The sequence below is a fragment of the Trachypithecus francoisi genome, unplaced genomic scaffold (genome assembly GCF_009764315.1).
Source record: "Trachypithecus francoisi isolate TF-2019V2 unplaced genomic scaffold, Tfra_2.0 Lachesis_group11, whole genome shotgun sequence".
Classification (NCBI taxonomy): domain Eukaryota; kingdom Metazoa; phylum Chordata; class Mammalia; order Primates; family Cercopithecidae; genus Trachypithecus; species Trachypithecus francoisi.
In genome coordinates, this window is record NW_022681456.1 from 15,056,819 (window position 1) to 15,078,509 (window position 21,691).

The 21,691-nt window shown below is 46.9% G+C and overlaps 1 protein-coding gene across 1 annotated transcript in view; it reads left to right on the forward strand.

Moving 5' to 3' along the window:
* The first annotated feature begins 12,531 nt into the window (after nt 1-12,531).
* KSR2 (kinase suppressor of ras 2) overlaps nt 12,532-21,691 on the forward strand; it is a 512,275-nt gene continuing 503,115 nt past the window's right edge. The window contains exon 1 of the mRNA XM_033220446.1: nt 12,532-13,796. Coding sequence (XP_033076337.1) covers nt 13,617-13,796 — 180 coding nt within the window. The 5' untranslated portion in view covers nt 12,532-13,616. The remainder of the gene's footprint in view (nt 13,797-21,691) is intronic.

The following is a 21,691-nucleotide window of genomic DNA, read 5'->3' on the forward strand; positions in this document are numbered from 1 at the left end:
TGGCTAACATGGTGAAACCCTGTCTCTACTAAAAAATACCAAAAACTAGCCGGGCGAGGTGGCGGGCGCCTGTAGTCCCAGCTACTCGGGAGGCTGAGGCAGGAGAATGGCGTGAACCTGGGAGGCGGAGCTTGCAGTGAGCCGAGATCGCGCCACTGCACTCCAGCCTGGGCAACAGAGTGAGACTCCGTCACAAAAAAAAAAAAAAATAAAATAATAGGCCGGGCGTGGTGGCTCAAGCCTGTAATCCCAGCACTTTGGGAGGCCGAGATGGGCGGATCACGAGGTCAGGAGATCGAGACCATCCTGGCTAACATGGTGAAACCCTGTCTCTACTAAAAAATACCAAAAACTAGCCGGGCGAGGTGGCGGGCGCCTGTAGTCCCAGCTACTCGGGAGGCTGAGGCAGGAGAATGGCGTGAACCTGGGAGGCGGAGCTTGCAGTGAGCCGAGATCGCGCCACTGCACTCCAGCCTGGGCAACAGAGTGAGACTCCGTCACAAAAAAAAAAAAAAAATAAATAAAATAAAATAAAATAATAAAAATAAATAAATAAATAAATAGCTAGGCATGGTGCCACACACCTGTATTCTCAGTTACTTGGGAGGCTGAAGTGGGAAGATCACTTGACCCCAGGAGGTCGAGGTTGCAGTGAGCTGTGATCATGCCACTGCACTCCAGCCTGGGCGACAGAGCAAGACCCTGTCTCCAGAAAAAAATAAATAAAAATCAAGTTTCCCAGATGTTGGCCGGGCGCGGTGGCTCACACCTGTAATCTCAGCACTTTGGGAGGCCGAAGTGGGCAGATCACGAGGTCATGAGATCAAGACCATCCTGGCTAACACGGTGAAACCCCGTCTCTACTAAAAATACAAAAAATTAGCCAGGCGTGGTGGCGGGTGCCTGTAGTCCCAGCTACTCGGGAGGCAGAGGCAGGAGAATGGTGTGAACCCAGGAGGCAGAGCTTGCAGTGAGCCGAGATTGTGCCACAGCACTCCAGCCTGGGTGACTGAGCGAGACTCCCTCTCAAAAAAAAAAAAAAAAAAAAAAAAAAAAGGGTTTCCCAGGTGATTCCCGTGTGCAGCTAAAGTGATGAGCCACTGCTTTAAGGGGAACTGTTCTTACCCCTTACAGGGTAAGGACTTCAACAGTCATATAACATTTCAGGCAAAATGGTAACCCACTGACATCTCATTTAGAAAGGAATAAAAATGGAAGTCACCATGTGTTTTGTTTCATTTCCATACTTGATTATCTATCTGTCTTCTAATTGTTTTGTGCAAGTCCTGGAAATTCTACACTTTAGTGCCTATGGGAACCAGGCAGTCACAGCAGAGGTGGGAGGGAGCCAAAGTGACGGTTAGGGGAAGGGGATTAAAAGAACTGGAAAGTGTCCCCAAGCAGAGAAGCCACTCCACCCCCATCCTGATGTTGCCAGCGGGAAAAGGAGCTCAAGTGGGGCCGGGTTTTGGGAGTTTTTCAAAATAAACTGGTGGTCAGAAGTTTTAGGTGAAACATCCCATTTTCTAAATGTTAGCAGCAAACTCAGACTCTTTTAAAACTCTGTGTGGCCAAATGAAACTCATATGTAGGCTAAATTTGACCCTGAGGGCTGCCTGTGAGTGTATCTAGTTAATAAACCCTTTGAGAGGCAGGGTTCACTCTTTTAAAAATTATTCTTACATTTTTATTGTGGTAAAACACATGAAATTTATCATTTAACCGAAATATACCATCAGTGGCATTAAGCACATTCATATTGTGTAATCATCACCACTATATAGTTCCAAAAGTTTTTCATTACCCAATATCCATTGAGCAGTCGCTCCCCACCCTCCTTCCCCTGACCCCTGGCAACCACTAATCTGCTTTCCATCTGGAAGGATTTGCCTATTCTGAATATTTCATATAAAGAACTATACAATGAGGTCTTCTGTGACTGGCTTCTTTCACTTAGCATAGTGTTTTCAGGGTTCATCCATATGGTAGCATGTATTCATCGATGGACATTTCTTTTTCTTTTTTCTTCTTTTTTTTGAGACAGTCTTGCTCTGTCGCCCAGGCTGGAGTGCAATGGCATGATCTTGGCTCACTGAAACCTCTGCCTCCCAGGTTCAAGCGATTCTCCTGCCTCAGCCTCCCAAGTAGCTGGGATTAGAGGTGCACACCACTACACCCAGCTAATTTTTGTATTTTTAGTAGAGACGGGTTTTGCCATGGTGGCCAGGCTGGTCTCAAACTCCTGACCTCAGGTGATCCACCAGCCTCGGCCTCCTAAAGTGCTGGGATTACAGGTATGAGCCACTGTCCCCGGCCCATTGATGGACATTTGGATTGTTTCCACCTTTTGGCTATTGTGAATAGTACTGCCATGAACATTCATGTACAAGTTTCGTTTGCATGCTGAGATCATTCATACATAACAGTGTGTGCTCCTGTAGCACTGATCCCAACTCCATGCACACTCTAGGTGCTCGTGAACTGGGGACTTAACTCTAGGATGATGTTGTCCCAGTTTGCCTTCATCTGTTCCAGCTTTAGCACTGGAGGTCCCACATCTTAGAAACCCCCTTAGTCCCAGGTAAACCAGGATGATTGGTCACCCTGTAGTGTCTTGGCTTAAGCTAATCAGCGAAATATCCCAGTTCAGAGTCAAGGTATGAGACTGCCACATGTGATTCACCAATATAATTCTTCTTAAGCTAGAACCTGACAGATTAGTATTTCAGTTGCAACTTTAAAAATAATTGTGACAAGGCAGGGCGCAGTGGCTCATGCCTGTAATTTCAGCACTTTGGGAGGCCAAGGAGGGTGGATCACTTGAGGTCAGAGTTCGAGTTTGAGACCAACCTGGCCAACATGGCAATCAGAAACTCTGTCTCTACTAAAAATACAAAAAATTAGCCAGGCATGAGGGGCATGCCTGTAATCCAGCTTCTCGGGAGGCTGAGGCAGGAGAATTACTTGAATCCGGGAGGCGAAGGTTGCAGTGAGCTGAGACTGTGCGGCTGCACTCTAGCCTGGTGACAGAGTGAAACTCTATCTAAGGAAAAAAAAAAGGTGCCAAGTGTATGTTTCTTGTGACTCACAAGCCAGGTCCTCTATGTGTACCTGAACGATTCCCATTCCTTTTTAAATCTTAGCTTCTGGATCATCTCACCAGAGCCTTCTCAGAATCTTCTCCCTTTTCCTTTCAGGGTTAAAGGACTCCTCTCCTTTATTCTCAGAATTTGCTATAATTACAGGCTCTGTTTACACGGGTCCCCCAACCAGACTATGACTTCCCCAAGAATGGTGGAATATTGCTGATGTTTTTGCCTTTCTGACATCCATCCATGCTTCTTTTTTTGAGACAGAGTCTCTGTCACGCTAGAGCGCAGTGGTGTGATCTCGGTTCACTGTAACCTCAGCCTCCTGGGTTCAAGCAATTCTCCTGCCTCAGCCTCCTGAGTAGCTGGGATTACAGGCGTGCACCACCACGCGTGGCTAATTTTTTGTATTTATAGTAGAGACAAGGTTTCGCCATGTTGGCCAGGTTGGTCTTGAACTCCTAAGCTCAGACAATCTGCCTGCCTCGTCCTCCCAAAGTACTAGGATTACAGGCATGAGCCACCGCGCCCAGGCATCCATGCTCCTCCTGATAACAGCAGCCCCGCCTTTTTGGAGGGAAAGACCAGCCCTTTCCTGATCTCATACCACACAGTTTGAGTAGCATCAGTACCACTCCCTAGGTTCCAGGGTGGCCCTACAACCCAGGCCAGGCCCATCCATCCACACACACATTCCATCCCCTTGGTTAATGTGGCTGACTCAGGAGTATATGTGTCTGGAACAGGTCAGTGCAAGTTAATTGTACAATTTCTGCTAGAACTAATGGGAGAGAGACTGTATCCCTAATAGGGTTGCTCAGCATTCTGCAGTTGTGCTTCTTACATCTGGGAAAAAGCCACCTAAAAAATGATGCCAACAACAAAGTAGTGCTGAGAGATGCAGACAGAAAAGAAATGTCCTAGACCAGAGTAAGAGTCATCTTTAAACTTCTCGATTATATGAGTTACTTTCTTTTGCTTAAACTGGGTGTGTTGGGGTTTTGTTCCTTGCAACTAAAAGAATACTAATGCATACACTTGATTAATATTTTAATCTTACACATACAGCATCATATCTGGCACATTGTAGCCACTCAAGAAATGTGTAAGTCAATGCATGCATGTCTTTTTTTTTTTTTTTTTTTTTTTTTTGAGACAGTCTTGCTCTGTTGCCCAGGCTGGAGTGTGCAGTGGAACAATCTCAACTCACTGCAACCTCCTCCTCCTGGGTTCAAGCAATTCTCCTGCCTCAGCTTCCCAAATAGCTGGGATTACAGGTGCACACCACCACAACCAGCTAATTTTTGTATTTTTAGTAGAGATGGGGTTTCACCATGTTGGTCAGGCTGGTCTCAAACTCTTGACCTCACGATCTGCCCGCCTTCACCTCCCAAAGTGCTGGGATTACCGGCCTGAGCCACCACACTCGGCCAGGATTTTCTTTCAGGGTAATAAAAACATTCTGGAACTAGATAGTGGCAATAGTTGCACAGCATTGTGAATGCACTAAAAGTCACTAGTGGTAAATTTCATCTTATATATGTTTTACCACAATAAAAACAAAAGAATCGGGGATTCCATCAGGGCTGTCTCTGCTGGATGCCACACAGCTTGTTGCCTGCACAGGGCGCCCAGATTGGGGTGCAAATCTGAAATCTAGATTGTGCTCTGCCCCCTGGGTTGAGACCTTTGGTACTTTTGCAAAGTGGATGCCTTTTTCTGATTCATACAAAGACACTGCTCAGGCTAATGCTGATCTTGAACTTCATAGATGAGATGGCGTAAGAAGTGAGTGAGTTGTGCTGATGGCATTACTTTACTGCAATTTTCAATGGTATTTCTTTGCTATACATCTTTAAGTACTTGGAGAGTACCACAGTACACATCCTCTCCCATCCTGAGGGTGCTATATTTGAAAATTCACAGTGCATCGTTGAGTACTTAATTTGTAAAGCTAGCATAAATCACTGGACTAAATTGTCCATTACCGTGAGCTCAAATTATCTCACCATCAAGAGAGTGATCTGGTTGCCTTGCTCACAATGGAAATTAAGAGACAATGAGGCAAAAAGCCAAAAGGAGAAGAACTCTAGAAAAATAAGTTTTCTGATATTGTAAAGAAAACCTTACAAAATTCAAGATAGGAACATTTAGCCTATCCTCATCAATAGTAATTTCTTTTCTGGAGATGGGATCTCACTGTGTTGCCCAGGCTGGAGTGAAAAATCTGTTTTCTGATGTTAGAAAAACCTTACAAGGTTAAAGATAGGCACTTTCTGCCTGCCCTCATCAAAGGTAATTTTTTTTTTTTCTAGATATAGGGTTTCACTGTGTTGCCCAGGCTGGAGTGCAGTGGCTATTCATAGGCACAGTTATAACACATTACAGCCGTGAATCCCGGGGCTCAAGTGATCCTCCCACCTCAGCGTCTCAAGCAGAATGGTGTTTTGTTTTGTTTTTTCTTTCTTTTTTTTTTTTTTGAGACGGAGTCTTGCTCTGTCTCCCAGGCGGAAGTGCAGTGGCACGATCTTGGCTCACCACAACCTCTGCCTCCCGGGTTCAAGCGATTCTTCTGCCTCAGCTTCCTGAATAGCTGGGATTACAGGCACTTGCCACTATGCCCGGCTAATTTTTGTATTTTTAGTAGAGATGGGGCTTCACTATGTTGGCCAGGGTGGTCTCAGGTGATCTGCCTGCCTTGGCCTTCCGAAGTGCTGGGATTACAGGCGTAAACCACCGTGCCTGGCCAGCAAGTAGAAGGTATTTTTAAAAAATCATTTACGTTTCAAGGATCAGTGAGTTAGAATGAAACAATAATAATCCTCTAACAGCTATGGAAGATTTGGTTGTATTTTAGGGGACAGCATTGTGAGATTTTTTTTCTCCCCACAAAGATCAGTAGAAAAAGACAAAAGGAGGCCAGGTGTGGTGGCTCACACCTGTCATCCCAGCATTTTGGGAGGCCAAGGCAGGTGGATCACTTGAGCCCAGGAGTTTGAGACCAGTCTGGGCAACATTGGCGAGACCTGCCTCTGCAAAATTTATTAAAAGAAAAAAACGAAAAACTTCCCTGGGAAAGCAATGTGGTGAACTCTTCAAGGACAAGTCAATATTAGTTTTGTTTAGTTCCAGGGGCATCGGTAGCCCCCTCTCCTCCTAATCTGCCATTTCCCCGTTTGCGTCCTCACAATGCAACTTTGAAAATACTGGGGCCAGCTCATAGCTAACATAACTGGATGTGGAATGAGACTTTTCTTGTTGACCCAGAACTTCAGCTAAAGCTTCCAAGGTGAGGGCAGTGGGTGACAACACTTCCTCCTTCTATTAAGAGGTAGCTAGACTGGTCCTTTGACCATCAATAACCATCAGCCTCCAGCCTATGTAAGACAAGATCAAGATTTTGCCCAGAAGAGGTTTCCTTGACAGGTCTTTGTAGGGGACTTTCTTTTTCTTTCCCAACCACAAGCCAAGAGAAGGGGGTTCAACAAAAGGTCACTTGTGAGACTTGGGTGCACCAAGCGGAGATGCTGGCACCTCACTGCTGGCTGAAGGCTGCCTGTGGCTGCCCAAGATGGCAGGGTGCGGAGAGAGGGCAGCAGGAGGAATAGCCTGCAATTGCCATTCTGCAGGGCAAAGGTGTGTCCTGTTTCCTGTGAGTCAGGTGACTACCTCTGAGCACACTTGGGCTTGAGCCATCCTGAAAAGACTTACCCAAGAGGGCATCCTTTCAGCAAAGGGACCTCAGAAAGAAGATGTGGGGTACTTGCTGGAGTATGAATGGAAAACTGGTCTGCAAAAGACCACCCAGTGTGTGCACTGAGTCCCGATAAGGTCCCCATGAGGGTCTCCAAAGATCCCCCAGTGTGCCCCATGTTCAAAAGCCAGCCTGCAAGTGCCTGGCAGGACATGGTAGGACATCTGACGCCCTTCACCTGCTCTCATTGAGGGTACTTTTTCCACTTAGCCCTCAGCTCCTGCTCTCCTGCAAGGCAAGATGGAGATCAAGAGAAGGACACACACACCCTAGTCTCCCCTGCAGATTCCTGAGCCACCCATGGGTCAGACTGGAAGGGGCAGGGAATGAGGTATTAAACTGGATGGGAGAATGAAGTTTTGATTGGACTGAACTTTTTTTTTTTTGGCTGAGCCTCGTTCTGTCTCCCAGGCTGTAGTGCAGTGGCACAATCTCGGCTCACTGCAACCTCCACCCTCCAGGTTCAAGTGATTTTCCTGCCCCAGCCTCCCAAGTAGCTGGGACTACAGGTGCCCGCCACCACACCTAGCTAATTTTTGTTTTTTAGTAGAGATGGGGTTTCACCATGTTGGCCAGGCTGTTCTCGAACTCCTGACCTCAGGATCAGGTGATCCATCCAAATCGGCCTCCCAAAGTGCTGGGATTACAGGTGTAAGCCACTGTGCCCAGCCTGGACTGGACTTTTAATGTCTGATGAGATTCTTAGTCAAAACTAACTGAAAAGCTAAGAGATTTACTAAGATATTGCTCAGGGCAGAGAAGGGAGCCCTGGCAGTGGATCTTAAGGTTGATAAGCAGTGGAAGAAGGAAAAGAAAGCCAGTTCTTGATTCCCACCTGTCTCTCCTCCTGCCAAATCCAGCTCATTCAGTTGCCCAGTAACAATAATTTATTGCCACTATTAATAAAGTCACTCTGAGACATACGGCCTTCAGAGTTAGTATGAAGTTTCTAGAGTGAAATACATCAACAATAACAACAGCATCATCATCAACAACAAAATTATCATCCATCAGCTTCCATTCTTTGAAACTGATGACATTCTTATTAGTTTGAGGTGCAAAACCCTTCACCAGAGGCATCAAACTCAAATGCCTACAGAAGCCAGGGAGGAGATATCAACAATGAATGGAGAGGCCTGGGTGGGACTGTAGTGGAGAGTCTGTGCCCCATCTGAAAGAATAGTTACCTCTCTTCCAACCAATTGTTGCCCAGTGTAGCCGGCTCTTCCCCTTTTTCCAGAAAGGCCAGAGATCTGCATTTTTGGGGTAGTATCTCAATTTTGGAACTACTGTTGAGCATTAGTCAGGGTTCTTTGTTGCCAATGACACAATCTACTCTAGGTAGTTTAAGAGGAAGTATTTTAATAGGGTGGTGAATTGTGGTCCCTCTTCCCTGCACCAAATCATATGTTGAAGCCCTAACCCTCAATGTAACTGTATCTGGAGGTAGGATCTTTAGGAGGTAATTAAAGGTTAGATGATGTCTTAAGGGTGGGGGCTTAATCCAATAGGACTATAGGCTTATAAGAAGAGGATGAGAGAGAAGAAGAGAGAGAGAGCAATAGATCTTTCTCTCTCTCTTTACATGTGAGGACACAACAAGAAGGTGTCTGTCTGCAAGACTTTAGAAAGAGAGCCCTCACCAGAACCCAGAACCTGACCATGCTGGCATCCCAATTTCAGAATTCCAGTTTCCAGAATAGTGAGAAAAAAATTTTTTTTTTTGAGATGGAGTCTCGCACTGTCCCCCAGGCTAGAGTGTAGTGGCATGATCTCAGCTCACTGCAACCTCTACGTCCCGGGTTCAAGTGATTCTATTCTCTTGCCTTAGCCTCCTGAGTAGCTGGGATTACCGGTGCCTGCCACCACGCCCAGGTTTTTTTTTTTTTTTTTTTTTGTATTTTTAGTAGAAACGGGGTTTCACCATGTTGGCCAGGCTGGTCTTGAACTCCTGACCTTGTAATCTGCCCTCCTTGGCCTCCCAAAGTGTTGGGATTACAGGCGTGAGCCACTGCGCCCAGCGAGAAAATAAATTTCTCTTGTTTAAGCCATCCAGTATTTTGTTATGGCAGCCTCTAAGACAGGTGCTTGAAAACTCTGTAGAATCTCCAGGAGGACAACAGAGCCAGGTTCTGCCTGTGCAGCCAGAAATGACTCCCAAACCAGCTGTGGGGCTGCCCCTGTGAACCCGTGACATGCTTTTCACCATGGATACCAAGCTTACACAGGGGTGGAGCACCTGGAAGCAGATGCCTTGGCTGCCAGGCTCACTATCAGATAGATTCCTCCCTTTTGTTGCTCACTTCCTGGCAGAAATCTCATGTGATCTTCTAATGGCACAGCCTAGATCACATGTGACCTGTTTGCAAGGAAGGTTCTGGAAAAGTGCTTTCGCTTCTCTGAGGGGAAGGTGGAACTCATAATGTGAGGCATTTTCCAAACATAGGAAGAAGATGCATTTGTGTGCTGCTTACAGCCCTGCCAATTGATGACCTTTGACCCATGGGCTACTTTCATTGTTTAAACTTCCACTTCTGAGAACAACTAGAAAAGCCAGATTAAATAATCATCATCATCATCATCATCATCATCATCATCATCATCACCATCTGTTAAAACACATTCAGAGAACTGCTGAAATAACCAGGACTAAAGAGGCCAAGATTCTGGAGACAGGGACACTCTGGTGTGTCTGACATTCTGCAGCTGATTTTTCCCTGGGGATATTTGCACATTTGGGCACAGGGAAAGAGGCCGAGTTTCTAGACTCTTCCCAGGCATGAAGGCTGCTTTGGGGGAACAGAGAAACTGACAAAACTTTTAGCAAGCTCATAGGGCTAGAAAGACAAAACTGGAGACTTGAGAGGCTATTATCCCAGGGAGAAGAGAGGGGCAGAAAAGTGAGCCTGACAGATGGTGGTTTTCCCCTCAAGATATCTGGCAAAGTCTGAAATAGTGCAGGGCAAGAAGCAAAGATGCCAAGCAGAAGGTCCCTGAAAAACAGAGCCATTTCCACAGTCTTGTCGTGCTGTGAAGATAAGGGTTAGAGCCCAGGACCAGAGAGAGGGGACTTAGTGAACACCCAAGGTTCCTAGTTGGAACCCTGGAAAGGCAAAGCATTAGAGGTAGGGGACAGAGTGAAGTGGTGTCTTATCAAAACTATAACCCAGTCTCCACCCAGCTCAGCCCCTGATTGGATTAAGATAATTGATCTGTATGCAATTTGTCTTGCAGAGAAAGAGTGTGTCCTCTCCAGACTTAGATATTATCTAAGTCTGTACATTTTTTCATACGCAATGTCTGACATTCAATAAAAATTACAAGGCCTGCCAAGAGACAGGACCATATCACTGAAAATAAAGGGAAAAATAGTCAATAGAAAGAGACCCACAGGTCATCAAGTTTTTGGAGTTAGACAAATGCTTTAAAATAACCATAATTAACGTGCTTAAGAAAAACTAAACAATGGAGAAAATAGATGAAAAGAGATAATTTTACCAGACAACTGGAATTCATAAACTTCATGGTCCAAAAGATTGAGAACCTAGAGAACTTACTTCATCTGCTCATTGACAGATGTTGAAAATACTCAGTTCTGTATAGCTATAAAATCCCATGGCTTACAGTATTTTTTTTTCTTTTTCTTCTTCTTTTTTTTTTTTGAGACAGAGTTTTGCTCTTGTTGCTCAGGCTGGAGTGCAATGGCACAATCTCAGCCCACTGCAACCTCTGTCTCCTGGGTTCAAGCAACTTTCCTGCCTGGGAGTAGCTGGGATTATAGGCGCCTGCCACCATGCCTGGCTAATTGTTTGTATTTTTAGTAGAGACGGAGTTTCACCATGTTGGCCAGGCAGTCTCAAACTCCTGAGCTCAGGCTGTTCACCTGCTTTGGCCTCCTAAAGTGCTGGGATTACAGGTGTGAGCCACGACGCTGGGTCAGCTTACAGTCTTAAAAAAAAAAAAAAAAGTGTGTTGAGGGAGAGCATCAGGAAAAATAGCTAATGCATGCTGGGCTTAATACCTAGGTGATGGGTTGATAGGTGCAGCAAACCACCATGGCACACGTTTACCTACGTAACAAACCTGCACAACCTGCACATTCACCCCAGAACTTAAAAATAAAGTTTGTCATTCAACTTGGCCACCACTGGCTCCTGTTCTTTCTGCTTTTCTTTTTTTTTTTTTTTTTTTTTTTTTGAGACGGAGTCTCACTCTGTCGCCCAGGCTGGAGTGCAGTGGCCGGATCTCAGCTCACTGCAAGCTCCGTCTCCTGGGTTTATGCCATTCTCTCGCCTCAGCCTCCCGAGTAGCTGGGACTACAGGCGCCCGCCATCTCGCCCGGCTAATTTTTTGTATTTTTTTAGTAGAGACGGGGTTTCACCGTGCTAGCCAGGATGGTCTCGATCTCCTGACCTCGTGATCCGCCCGTCTCGGCCTCCCAAAGTGCTGGGATTACAGGCTTGAGCCACCGCGCCCGGCCCTTTCTGCTTTTCAAGTGGCTTCATTTAAGGGTGCTATATTATACCATGTGTTCTGAGTATCACTCCTTACTCAGTCCTCAGCACAGGGCTCTGTTCACCTGGAGAAAGGTGCCTTTAGCTAATTATTCTAAATACATCTGTTGGGCAACGTGTGTTGGGAATACTATTAGATAAGGTGATTAGGGAGATGAGGCCTCTCTGAGATGATATTTGAGTTAACAGTGTCAAGAAGAAACCTACCAGGAGAGGATTAGGGTGAAGTATGTTCTGAGCACGGTGGACATAGAGTGCAAAGATTTAATCAAGAGTCAGCAAACCTTTCTGTAAAGTGCCAGTCAGTAAATCTTTCAGGTGTTGTGAACCACTGGTCTCAGCTGCAGCTACTCAACTCTGCTTTACAAGGCAAAAGTAACCACAGACAATAAACAGAAGGATGGTGGTATTCCAACAAAACTTTACTTGTGAACACTGAGATGTGAATTTCACATAATTTTCACGTGTCACAAAATATTCTTTTGATTTTTTCCAACCATTTTATTTACATTTTTAATTTTTGAATTTTTAGTAGCGACAGGGTCTTGCTATGTTGTTGCCTAGGTTGGTCCGAAACTCCTGGTCTCAAGTGATCCTCCTGACTCCGCCTCCCAAAGTGCTGGGGATTACAGGCCTGAGCCACCGCACCAGGCTTCCAACCATTTCAAAAAGTAAAAACCATGTTAACTATGGAGCCATCGTCTGCTGTTATAACGTCAGTTAGGTATGCTGGGGTCAGGCCACACAGACCCTTGTAGGACATGGGAATACTCAGAATAAGGCGAAGGCCCTTTCCCCCTCCAAATGGAAAGCCATCAGGGCGGGCCAGGGTACCAAGTCTAGGAGGCAGCTTCCTGAAATTCACGGAAGATCATCAGGTTCTCTTTATTTTTTCCCCAGTAACAAGAAAGGACAAACGAACAAAAAAGGCACTCTCACACACACACACACACACCCCGAGCCAAAGACAGAGAAGACGTGCCCAGGTTCATGCCGACGCCTCTCTGGCGCGCACCGAGGGTTTCAAAGTTGGGCGCACACCTGCTCCCAGCCGGAGCGCACCTGCTGAGCAGCACTCCAGCTCGGTCTCGCGAGAGCGGTGCAGGAGTAGTGGCCCCCACCCCCTCCCCCGCCACCGAATCCCTCTCCCCGCCCCCTCGCCCAGCCTCCAGTCTCGGGCACACTCCCTGCCTCCTCCGCCGCCCCCGGGAGCAGGCTGGGCCCGATGCGCGCTCTGTCTCCGCGCCCCCGCCCGCCGATCGCTCGCTTGCTCTCTCGCACGCACTCCCGGTAGTAATTTCACTTTGCCACGCGAGCTCCGCAGCCCCTAGAAATCCCGCCCCCCGGCCCTGTCCCCGGCCAGGTGCGCGAGCCTGCGCGCTCCTCCTCCGCCTCCTTCGGCGGGTCCCTGGCGCGCCGGGGCCGGGGCCCGGCTGGGGCGGCTGCGCGCACGGCGCCTCTCCACCAACCCGCTCCCCTGCAGGTCCCTCGCTCGCTCTCCATCCCTCTCCGGCGCTCCCTCGCTCCCCCCCGCCCTTTGATTGACAGGCAAGATGTCGGTGTGGAGCGAGGCAGGAGCTATTGCAGCAACCGTCACCCCCGGAGCCTGGCGGCGGCAGCAGCAGCAGCAGCAGCAGCAGCAGCGCGGGGAGGAGACAGCAGCCAGCCGCAGTAGCCGCCGCAGCCGCGGGAGCAATGCAGACAGCACCTTGAGAACGCGCTAAAGCACTTCCAAACCGTGGACCATGCCGTGTCCCTGCAACTGGGAGGGGGGCAAACCAGATTTTTTTTGACATAAAAGCAAGCCAGCTAAAAATATATAATTTTGTCCTTCAAGGAGCCGGTGTGTAAAGAGTGAGCGCTATTTTCCTTCTCCTCCTCCTCTCCCTCCTCCTCTCTCTCCTCCTTCACCTCCTCTTTTCCTCCTCCTCCTCCTCCCTAAGTATACAGACAGCATCACATCACCTGGTTTGCTTCTGAGAAACAGCATCTCTCCTTTTCAGGGACCAGAGACTCAGAGAGGAGACATTCTAATGGAGTCCGCTTGATACCCCAAAATAAAATAATAAATTTTGGCTCTTGTCCCCTCCTCCCACTCCCACCCCCTCAACCCTGTGTGAGATGTTGGATTTCTTCTTCATGAGACATTGTTGAGAAGTCGCAGTGGTTGGAGAGGCGGAGGGGTAGACTACCTCTACTCCCCCCCCCCTTTTTTCTCTCTGGGAGGAGGAGGAGGGGAAGGGGGTTGCAGAGCAAGCGATGGATGAGGAAAACATGACGAAAAGCGAGGAGCAGCAGCCTCTGAGTTTGCAAAAAGCCTTACAGCAGTGCGAACTGGTCCAAAACATGATAGACTTGAGCATCTCCAACCTGGAAGGTCTTAGGACCAAATGTGCTACCTCCAACGACCTCACACAAAAAGAAATCCGGACCCTGGAGGTAGGTGTTGCCTACGGAAAAAAAAAAAAAAAAAGCAATCCTTCTTTTCTCCTCCTTTCTCCCCACAGTCCCCTTTCCCTCTGACTCTGTTTATTGGGGGCTGGGGGTGATGGTGCGGGCAAGCAAGGTGGGCACGGTTTGCTTTTCTGTGATTTCTCTCCTTGCAAAGCCTGCATTGGATATCCTTTTACTGTGCTGCTGTCGTCTGCGCTTGGCTGGGTGGTGGTAGTAGTAGTAGTAATTGTTATTCTTTATTTATTATTATTGTTGCGGCTGTTACCGTTATCATCCGCTTCCCGGCTGAGGAGGGAGTTCTTTCTTTTTTCCGCTTGTGGATTTGTTTATATGCCAGGGGGGCTTGTGTGCCGGGTAATACATTAAGGAGCTGCAGAGAACCCACGTGACCTTGCGCATTCTGCAGGTGGTCAAAAGGTGGTTTTTGCTCGCAGAATGAGGCCGCCTGTCATTGTAGACCTCTTCTTTTCTTGGCCTTCTTCCCCGCCCTCCTTTTGCTCCTTAGATTTTTTTTTTTTTTTTTTTTAATCAGTGATATACATGTCAGGAGGCAAGATGCATGGAAAAAAATCCCTATGGAGCTATCCATTTCCAATCCAATCGTTTTGATGCAGTGAGCTGTTGCAGGCCTAAAACGTATAAAAGGAAAAAAAAATATGCCTCAATCAGCACACATAGGTGGTGTAGGAGAATACTCCTGAATCTCAGTGGGGCTGTGAGGAAAGAGGAAAGGGGTCGGGGAGGAGGAGTTATCTTTGGCTTCTTGTAACATTCTCCGGCAGAACTTGAGGGGGAGTTTGAAACAGTTTTTTGGGGGAGTGGGATGGGATGAGGGATGGATGCAAAGTTACTCAGAAAGAAGATGGCAGAAACTATTTTTTTCTGAAGGCCATTTGGTCAAAGGAGGAAGGTCTAAAGAGCCTTAGGAACTGCCAAATGCCTGGTGTTCATGAGATCATTGGATATCTGCATTGTTCAAAATGTTTAAAGGGTTCAACTCACTTCTTCTCTCAAACCAACCCAGCTATACACATGGGTTGATTAAATTTCAGAACTTCCATTAGCTGGCATCCACCAAGGGTGGGGGCAGTGGGGCTGGGAGAAAAGGGGTTCCCCCTGTGGTGGAGTGGGCATGAGCAATACTGAGACGTTCATCTTGCTTCTGGCACATGAGTTCCCAAGGCCTGAACTCGTCAGTCCCTAGTGAATCTTGTAGCCCTCCTGCCCCTGTTCTAGCCTGGATAGGTGCTTTTCTTGGATTCACTTTGGGTCTTTCTTTTTCTTCCGTGATTTTAAATTTGGCTGGATGTCAACATGCAGGAGGTCATCCCTTCGAAAGGAGAGAGAGAGAGAGAGAGAGAGAGAGAGAGAGAGAGAGAGAGAATGAATGCTGTTTGCTACCCTAGGATGCATGTCTGTGTGCACCTGTCATCTGGAAATGTGATCCTCAGAGACGAAATAAGATCAATGTCAAGGTGTATTGGGAGAGTGGGACTTGTGTTGGGAGGCACAGGTATTGCCTTTCCTGGAGCTTGGGAGAGCAGGTGAGGCCAGAGCTCTGCTGCTGGAAGAAAAAGTGTGGGATGTTCTGATCCAACCTTCTGTCTCTGCCTGAACATTACCCAAGAGCAGACTCTTCAGACCTGCATGCAGTCAATAAATAACCCCAAAAAAGCAGTCCCAGCTCTCTTCTGTTCCTCTGAGTCAGGAGTCCCAAATGCTAGTTTCCTGTGTAAGTTTCCTGTGTATTCCTGTGTAAGTTTCTTCGAAGTTTTCTTTCTTTTTTTTTTTTTTTTTTGGTTCAAACATGCTCCATCCTCTGATAGCTTCCTGGATGGGGATGTGCCGCAGTGGGCATTGCCTTCTTTCTACATAGTGGTTTTCCTTTTAAACTAGGGGGATGGAGGCACTGGTAGGATGGCTGTGGGGGAGTTGCAGTTGTAGGAAATGCATCTGTTTTCAGTTCCCTCATCCCAGTATGCTACAGAGCATGCCAACCACTTTCATCCATCTTGCCCAGGGAATGGTCTTGAGCAATGATTCCAATTTCTATTTCCCAGATTTGTAGGGTTAGGGAGGGTCCCTGCAGAGGAGCTGGTAACTCAGGGTCCAGACGAGTCCAGCCAATCCTAACATTTGGGTGCACGGAATTTTCTAATTTTGTATATCAGAACCATATGAGGGTGCTTGTTAAAATGCAGATTCTCAGCTTCTCTAACCCTAGAGATTCTAATTTAGCGGGGTTTAGTGAGAGGGCCAAGGAATCTGCGTGTAATAAACAGTCCAGGTATTTCTGGTACATGTTTTCAAATGGACACTTTGAGATGCTAATCCATTAGGAGAAAGATGTGGTATTTCAGCTATTTAGTGGTGAAAACTCACTGCTTGCTAACACTAACGCAAGTAATGAATAGATGATCCCTGAAAAGGGTGATAATGAACAGTATTTAATAGCATGTATACACTTCTGGAGAAACAAAAATATGCAAGGTGGACTTGGCCTTCAGGATGCATCCTTCATGACAGAATAATGTGTATGTGAAATAATGATAAAGTCCAAGTGGTAAATAATATGGGGGACAACGTGTGGGCCCATTAGGCCTGTTTTTGTTCAGCTGAATGAAATAGAAAACCCAATCACTGCGGTCAGGCAAATAATGGTTTCTCTTCATGTAACAAGAATTCTGGAGACATATAACTGCTTCGGTTGGCTCAGTAGGTCAGTAATACCAGGGCTGATGTCTTTGGGAATTCTCATGGCTTTTCTCTTGTGGCTGCAAGATGGTTCCTGTAGCTTCAGCGATGACATCTGGGTGCAAGGTGGTAGCAAAGAGGAGGACCTGGTGAGTGTGAAGGAATAAAGGGTTTCCCAGGACATCTCTTCCTCCTCACCTTGCAGATGATTTGATTTTATCTCTTGGCCAGCACTGAGTCCTAGCTGCAAGGGAGCCCGGGAGGTGGGGAAGTGGGAACACCACCATGATCGGCTTAGATGGATCATGATCCATTGTCTGAAATGACATGTTGCCACTCTATGCAAAATCAGGGCTCTGCTAGTGTGGAAGGAGGCACAGGTAGATATTAAGTAAGTAGATAGCCAGCGATGGCAGCCATGGCACATTATCAGAAGATATTTTGGTGGAAAAGAAAGTTCATGAACTTTGAGTCAGACTGATATAGTTGTAAATTCTAGCTTTTCTTTTTACTTTGGGCTAGTGATTTAAGTTTTCTGATTTATAGTTTTATGTTTTTGGCAAAACAGCAATAATTAAATAATATTCCCTGCTTCAGAGGGTGGTTATAAGGATTGAAAGAGATAATGTTTTCAAGGGTCTAGCACTGTCTGGAACAGAGTGGCTGTAGGTGCTAAATGAATGACAGCTGTGATGATGATAACAATTGGCATTACATGGTGTTGACTAGATGGCATGGAAGGGAGCAGTTCAGATTAGAGAGAGAGAAGGAGGAGCTTGAATAACATTTCCAAGGTATGTTCTGTAGAACCCTAAATCTGGGATGTTAGCATTTTTCATTCTTTCAACAAATGCTGACATCTAGGCACTGTACTTAATGCTGGTAGTTAATAAGTGTTCTGTGGGCAAAACAAATTCTATAGTTAATAAGTTTGGGAAGAGTTGAGCTAAGCAAAGGGAAACAGGCATCTTTACTGCAGGACTTCTCAGAGCCTTTAATATGCTACCTATGTGTATTAGGCCTCCAAGAGAGGATAGAATGGAGTCTTGCTCTGTCACCCAGGCTGGAGTGCAGTGGCGCGATCTCGGGTCACTGCAGCCTCCGTCTCCTGGGTTCCAGTGATTCTCCTGCCTCAGCCTCCCAAATAGCTGGGATTACAGATGCCCACCACCACGCCCAGGTAATTTTTGTATTTTTAGTAGAGACGGGCTTTTGTCTTGTTGGCCAGTTTGGTCTTGAACTACTGACCTCAGGTGATCTGCCCGCCTAGGCCTCCAAAAGTGCAGGTGTGAGCCACCGCACCCAGCCCAAGGATTTCTCTTGGGATTTTTGTTCCATAGAATACACCTGGGAAAACATTTGGCAAAGCAGGGAAACCTTGGTTGGGGAGATGGGGATTTGAAGTGAAGGATGAGGAGGGTTTAGGTTGCAGCAAAAGGGGAGAGCTTGCGGGACAAGAACAATGAACCAGATGAAGGTATTTGATTGCCATCATGGGGGCAGCCTAGAGACCATTTTGCCCAGAATGGAGGGTACCTGGTAGCCTGTCATAGGAAATGAATTTAGGCCACTAGCTTCTGGGATCCAGCTAAAGATTAGACAGTCAGACCAACAAAGTTTCATCCCTTTGCGGAAGGAGATAGAAGTCTTCAAAGCTTTTGGAATGAATATAATAGAAAAGTATAAGCTTTTTTGTTTTGTTTTTCCGAGGCAGGGTCTCATTCTGTAACTCAGGCTGGAGTGCAGTGGCGCAATCATGGCTTACTGCAGCCTTGACCTCCAGGGCTCAAGTGATCCTCCTGCCTCAGCCACTTGAGTAGCTGGGATGACGGGTATGCACCACCATGCTTGGCTAATTTTTTGCATTTTTTAAATAGAGACAAAGTTTTGCTGTGTTGCCCCAGCTTGTCTTGAACTTCTGGGCTCAAGCGATTCACCTACCTTGGATGGCAGCCTACAGCAGGGGCTGGCAAACTTTTTCTGGAAAGGGACAGATGGTAAAGAGTTTAGACTTTGTGAACCCTGCAAATTTTCATCAAAGCTACTCGACTGTGTGCTGTAGCATGCAGCAGCCATGGGCAGTACATACATGAATGGGTGGGGCATTTTTCTTTTTCTTTCGAGACAGAGTCTCGCTCTGTTGCTCACGCTGGAGTACAGCGGTATGATCTTGGCTCTTTGCAACCTCTGCTTCCCAGGTTCAAGCGATTCTCTTGTCTCGGCCCCCTGAGTAGCTGGGATTACAGGCCTGCACCATCACGCCTGGCTAATTTTTGTATTTTTAGTAGAGACGGGGTTTCAGACCAGCCTGTTGGCCAGGCTGGTCTCAAACTCCCGACCTCGAGTGATCCGCCCACCTCAGCCTCCCAAAGTGCTGGGATTATAGGTGTGAGCCATCAAGCCCAACCTGGGGGGAGGCAGTTTTCTAATAAAACTTTATTTATGGACCCTGAAACTTGAAATTGATATACTTTTTGCATGTCATGAATATTTTTCTTTTTTTTTTTAATATTCATAGTTGTACAAACTGTAGTTTCTGGGCCTTACCAAAAAAAGGTGATGGTGGCCAGGCACAGTGGCTCACACCTGTAATCCCAGCACTTTGGGAGGCTGAGGTGAGTGGATCACTTGAGGTCAGGAGTTCGAGACCAGCCTGGCCAACATGGCGAAACCCCGTCTCTACTAAATATACAAAAATTAGTGGGGCATGGCAGCGGGTGCCTGTAATCCCAGCTACTCGGGAGGCTGAGGCAGGAGAATCACTTGAACCCGGGAGATGGAGGTTGCAGTGAACCAAGACTGCGCCACTGCACTCCAACCTGGGTGACAGAGGAAGACTCCATCTCAAAAACAAAAAGCAAAACAAAACACCAAAAAACAAAACCAAACCAAACCCAGGTGATGAGTCATATTGGGCCCATGGGCTGCAGCTTGCTAATCCCTAGACTCTAGGACGGATGGGAGGGAAAAAACTCTGAAGACAGAGACTACCCTAACATGAGCAAGTGACACTAGAATGGGAGAGTACTAGCCAAGTAGAAGTAGTTCTGAGCTGGATTCTGTTTTAGTTAAATTGCAAGGGGAAAAAAATATTAGGATTTGGGGTTGGACAAGTATGGAATCTCCTTGTATAGCAAGGGTATCACAGCTTTTTTTTTTTAGAGACAGGGTCTTACTCTGTCACCCAGGTTGGAGTACAGTGGTGCGATCATAGCTCACTGCAGCCTTGAACTTCTGGGCTCAAGCCATCCTCCTGTCTCAGCCTCCTGGGTAGCTGAGACTACAGGCACATGTCACTGTACCCAGCTCATTTAAAATTTGTTTTATAGAGACAGTGTCCTGCTTTGTTGCCCAGGCTGGTCTTAAACTCCCAGCTTCAAGCCACCCTCTTGTCTTGGCTTCCCAAAGTGCTGGGATTACAGGTGTAATCACCACGCCCGGCCTCCTGTCATTTTTTTGCTCTTCATATATTCCATCTCCATTTTCTATTGCTGTGTCATGAACTGTCTTTAAACTTAATTTCGTTTGGAAAACTTTGGGCTTAAGACAACAATTTGTTATTTTCATGATTCTGTGGGTTGGGCTTGGCGGGAGGGTTCTGCTGGTCTTGCCTGAGCTCCACTCACGTGGCCACATTCAGCTGGAGGAAGGGGAGGATAGGAAAGCTGAGACTTTCTCTCCCTGCGGCCTGTTGGTGTGATAGCTTGGGTTTCTTACAGGTCTTCAGTATTCCTAGAGAGCAAGACGGAAAGTGGCAAGGAGTCTTAGTATTTGGAAATCACAGAATGTTACTTCCATTGGAGTTGTGAGATAATATAAGTCCCATGGCCAGTCTGGGTATAGAGGATGGGGAAATAGACTCCCATCTTGGTCAGAGAAGCTTCTAAGTTAGTGTATTAATTAGGACAGATGTAAGAAATAAACCCCTAAATGTCTTTTTCTTGTTCACTAAACAGTCCAAGGAGGGTGTTCTTGGTTGGCAGGTGGCGGGCCATTCTCTCATGCTCCAGACCCCTTCCCCTCTGCAGCATTATCATTGGTGCATCTAGAAGGGGGAGAAAGTGCAGAGAAGACAAAGCCTTATTTCCCAAAGTTGCCCTCATCAGTGCATTCCCTTATGCTTGCATTTCCTTAGCAAGCATTCAGTCACAGCACTGCAAAGAAGATGGAGAATGAAGTTTAGCTGTGGGCTCAGGAAGAAGAGAGAATAGGCTGGTGTGGTGGGTCACGCCTATCATCCTGGCACTTTGGGATGCCAAGATAGGAGGATTGCTTGAACCCAGGAGTTCGAGACCAGCCTAGACAATGGTGAAGCCCTATATCTACCAAAATACAAAAATTAGTCAGGTGTGGTGGCACGTGCCTATAGTCCCAGCTACTTGGAAGGCTGAGGTGGGAGGATGGTTGGAGCCTGGAAGGCGGAGGTTGCAGTGAGCCGAGACTGTACCACTGCACTCCAGCCTCGGTGACAGAGTCAGAACCTATCTTAAAAAAAAAAAAAAGAAAGAAAGAAAAAGAAAATAGTGATTGCTGAATAGCTAGTAGTCTCTGCCACAGCTAATGATAAGCTGTCATATCAGTTATGTATTGCTAGCGAACAAGCCACCTCAAAACTTAGTAGCTTAAAACAATCATCATTTGCTCAGGTGCCTGCAGTTAGGTATGGACTCAACTGGCCAGTTCTGCAGGTCTTGCCTGACTCACTTGTGATTGTGTTCATCTGATGGCCTGACTGTGGCTGGAGAGTCCACGATGGCCCTGCTCACATGGCTGGTGGTTGGCTGCAGTGCCTCACTTCTCTGCTCCCCCCATGGCTTTTCTGGCAGGATAGCCAGGGTTTCTTACATAGTGGCAGCAATGGTGTTCCCAGAGGACAGGCCTCAGTGCACAAGCCCTTCCTAAGCCTCGGTTCTGCAACCTTTGCTAATGTCCTCTTCGCCAGAGCATGTTACATAGATAAGCCCAGAGTCACTGTGGCTATGGATTCCAGGAGGTGTGGTCTACTGGGGGGCTAGTGAACAATCCAATGTCACAATATACCACAGCCATGAAAATTAACCAAAACAAAAAGAGCATAGGAGAGCAAGGGAAAGATACGGGATGATCAGCAAAGGCTCCTTCATGGAGGTTTTACTAACTCCAGGAAGCAAGCCATGAAATATTTGGGGGAAGAGTGTGCCAGGCAG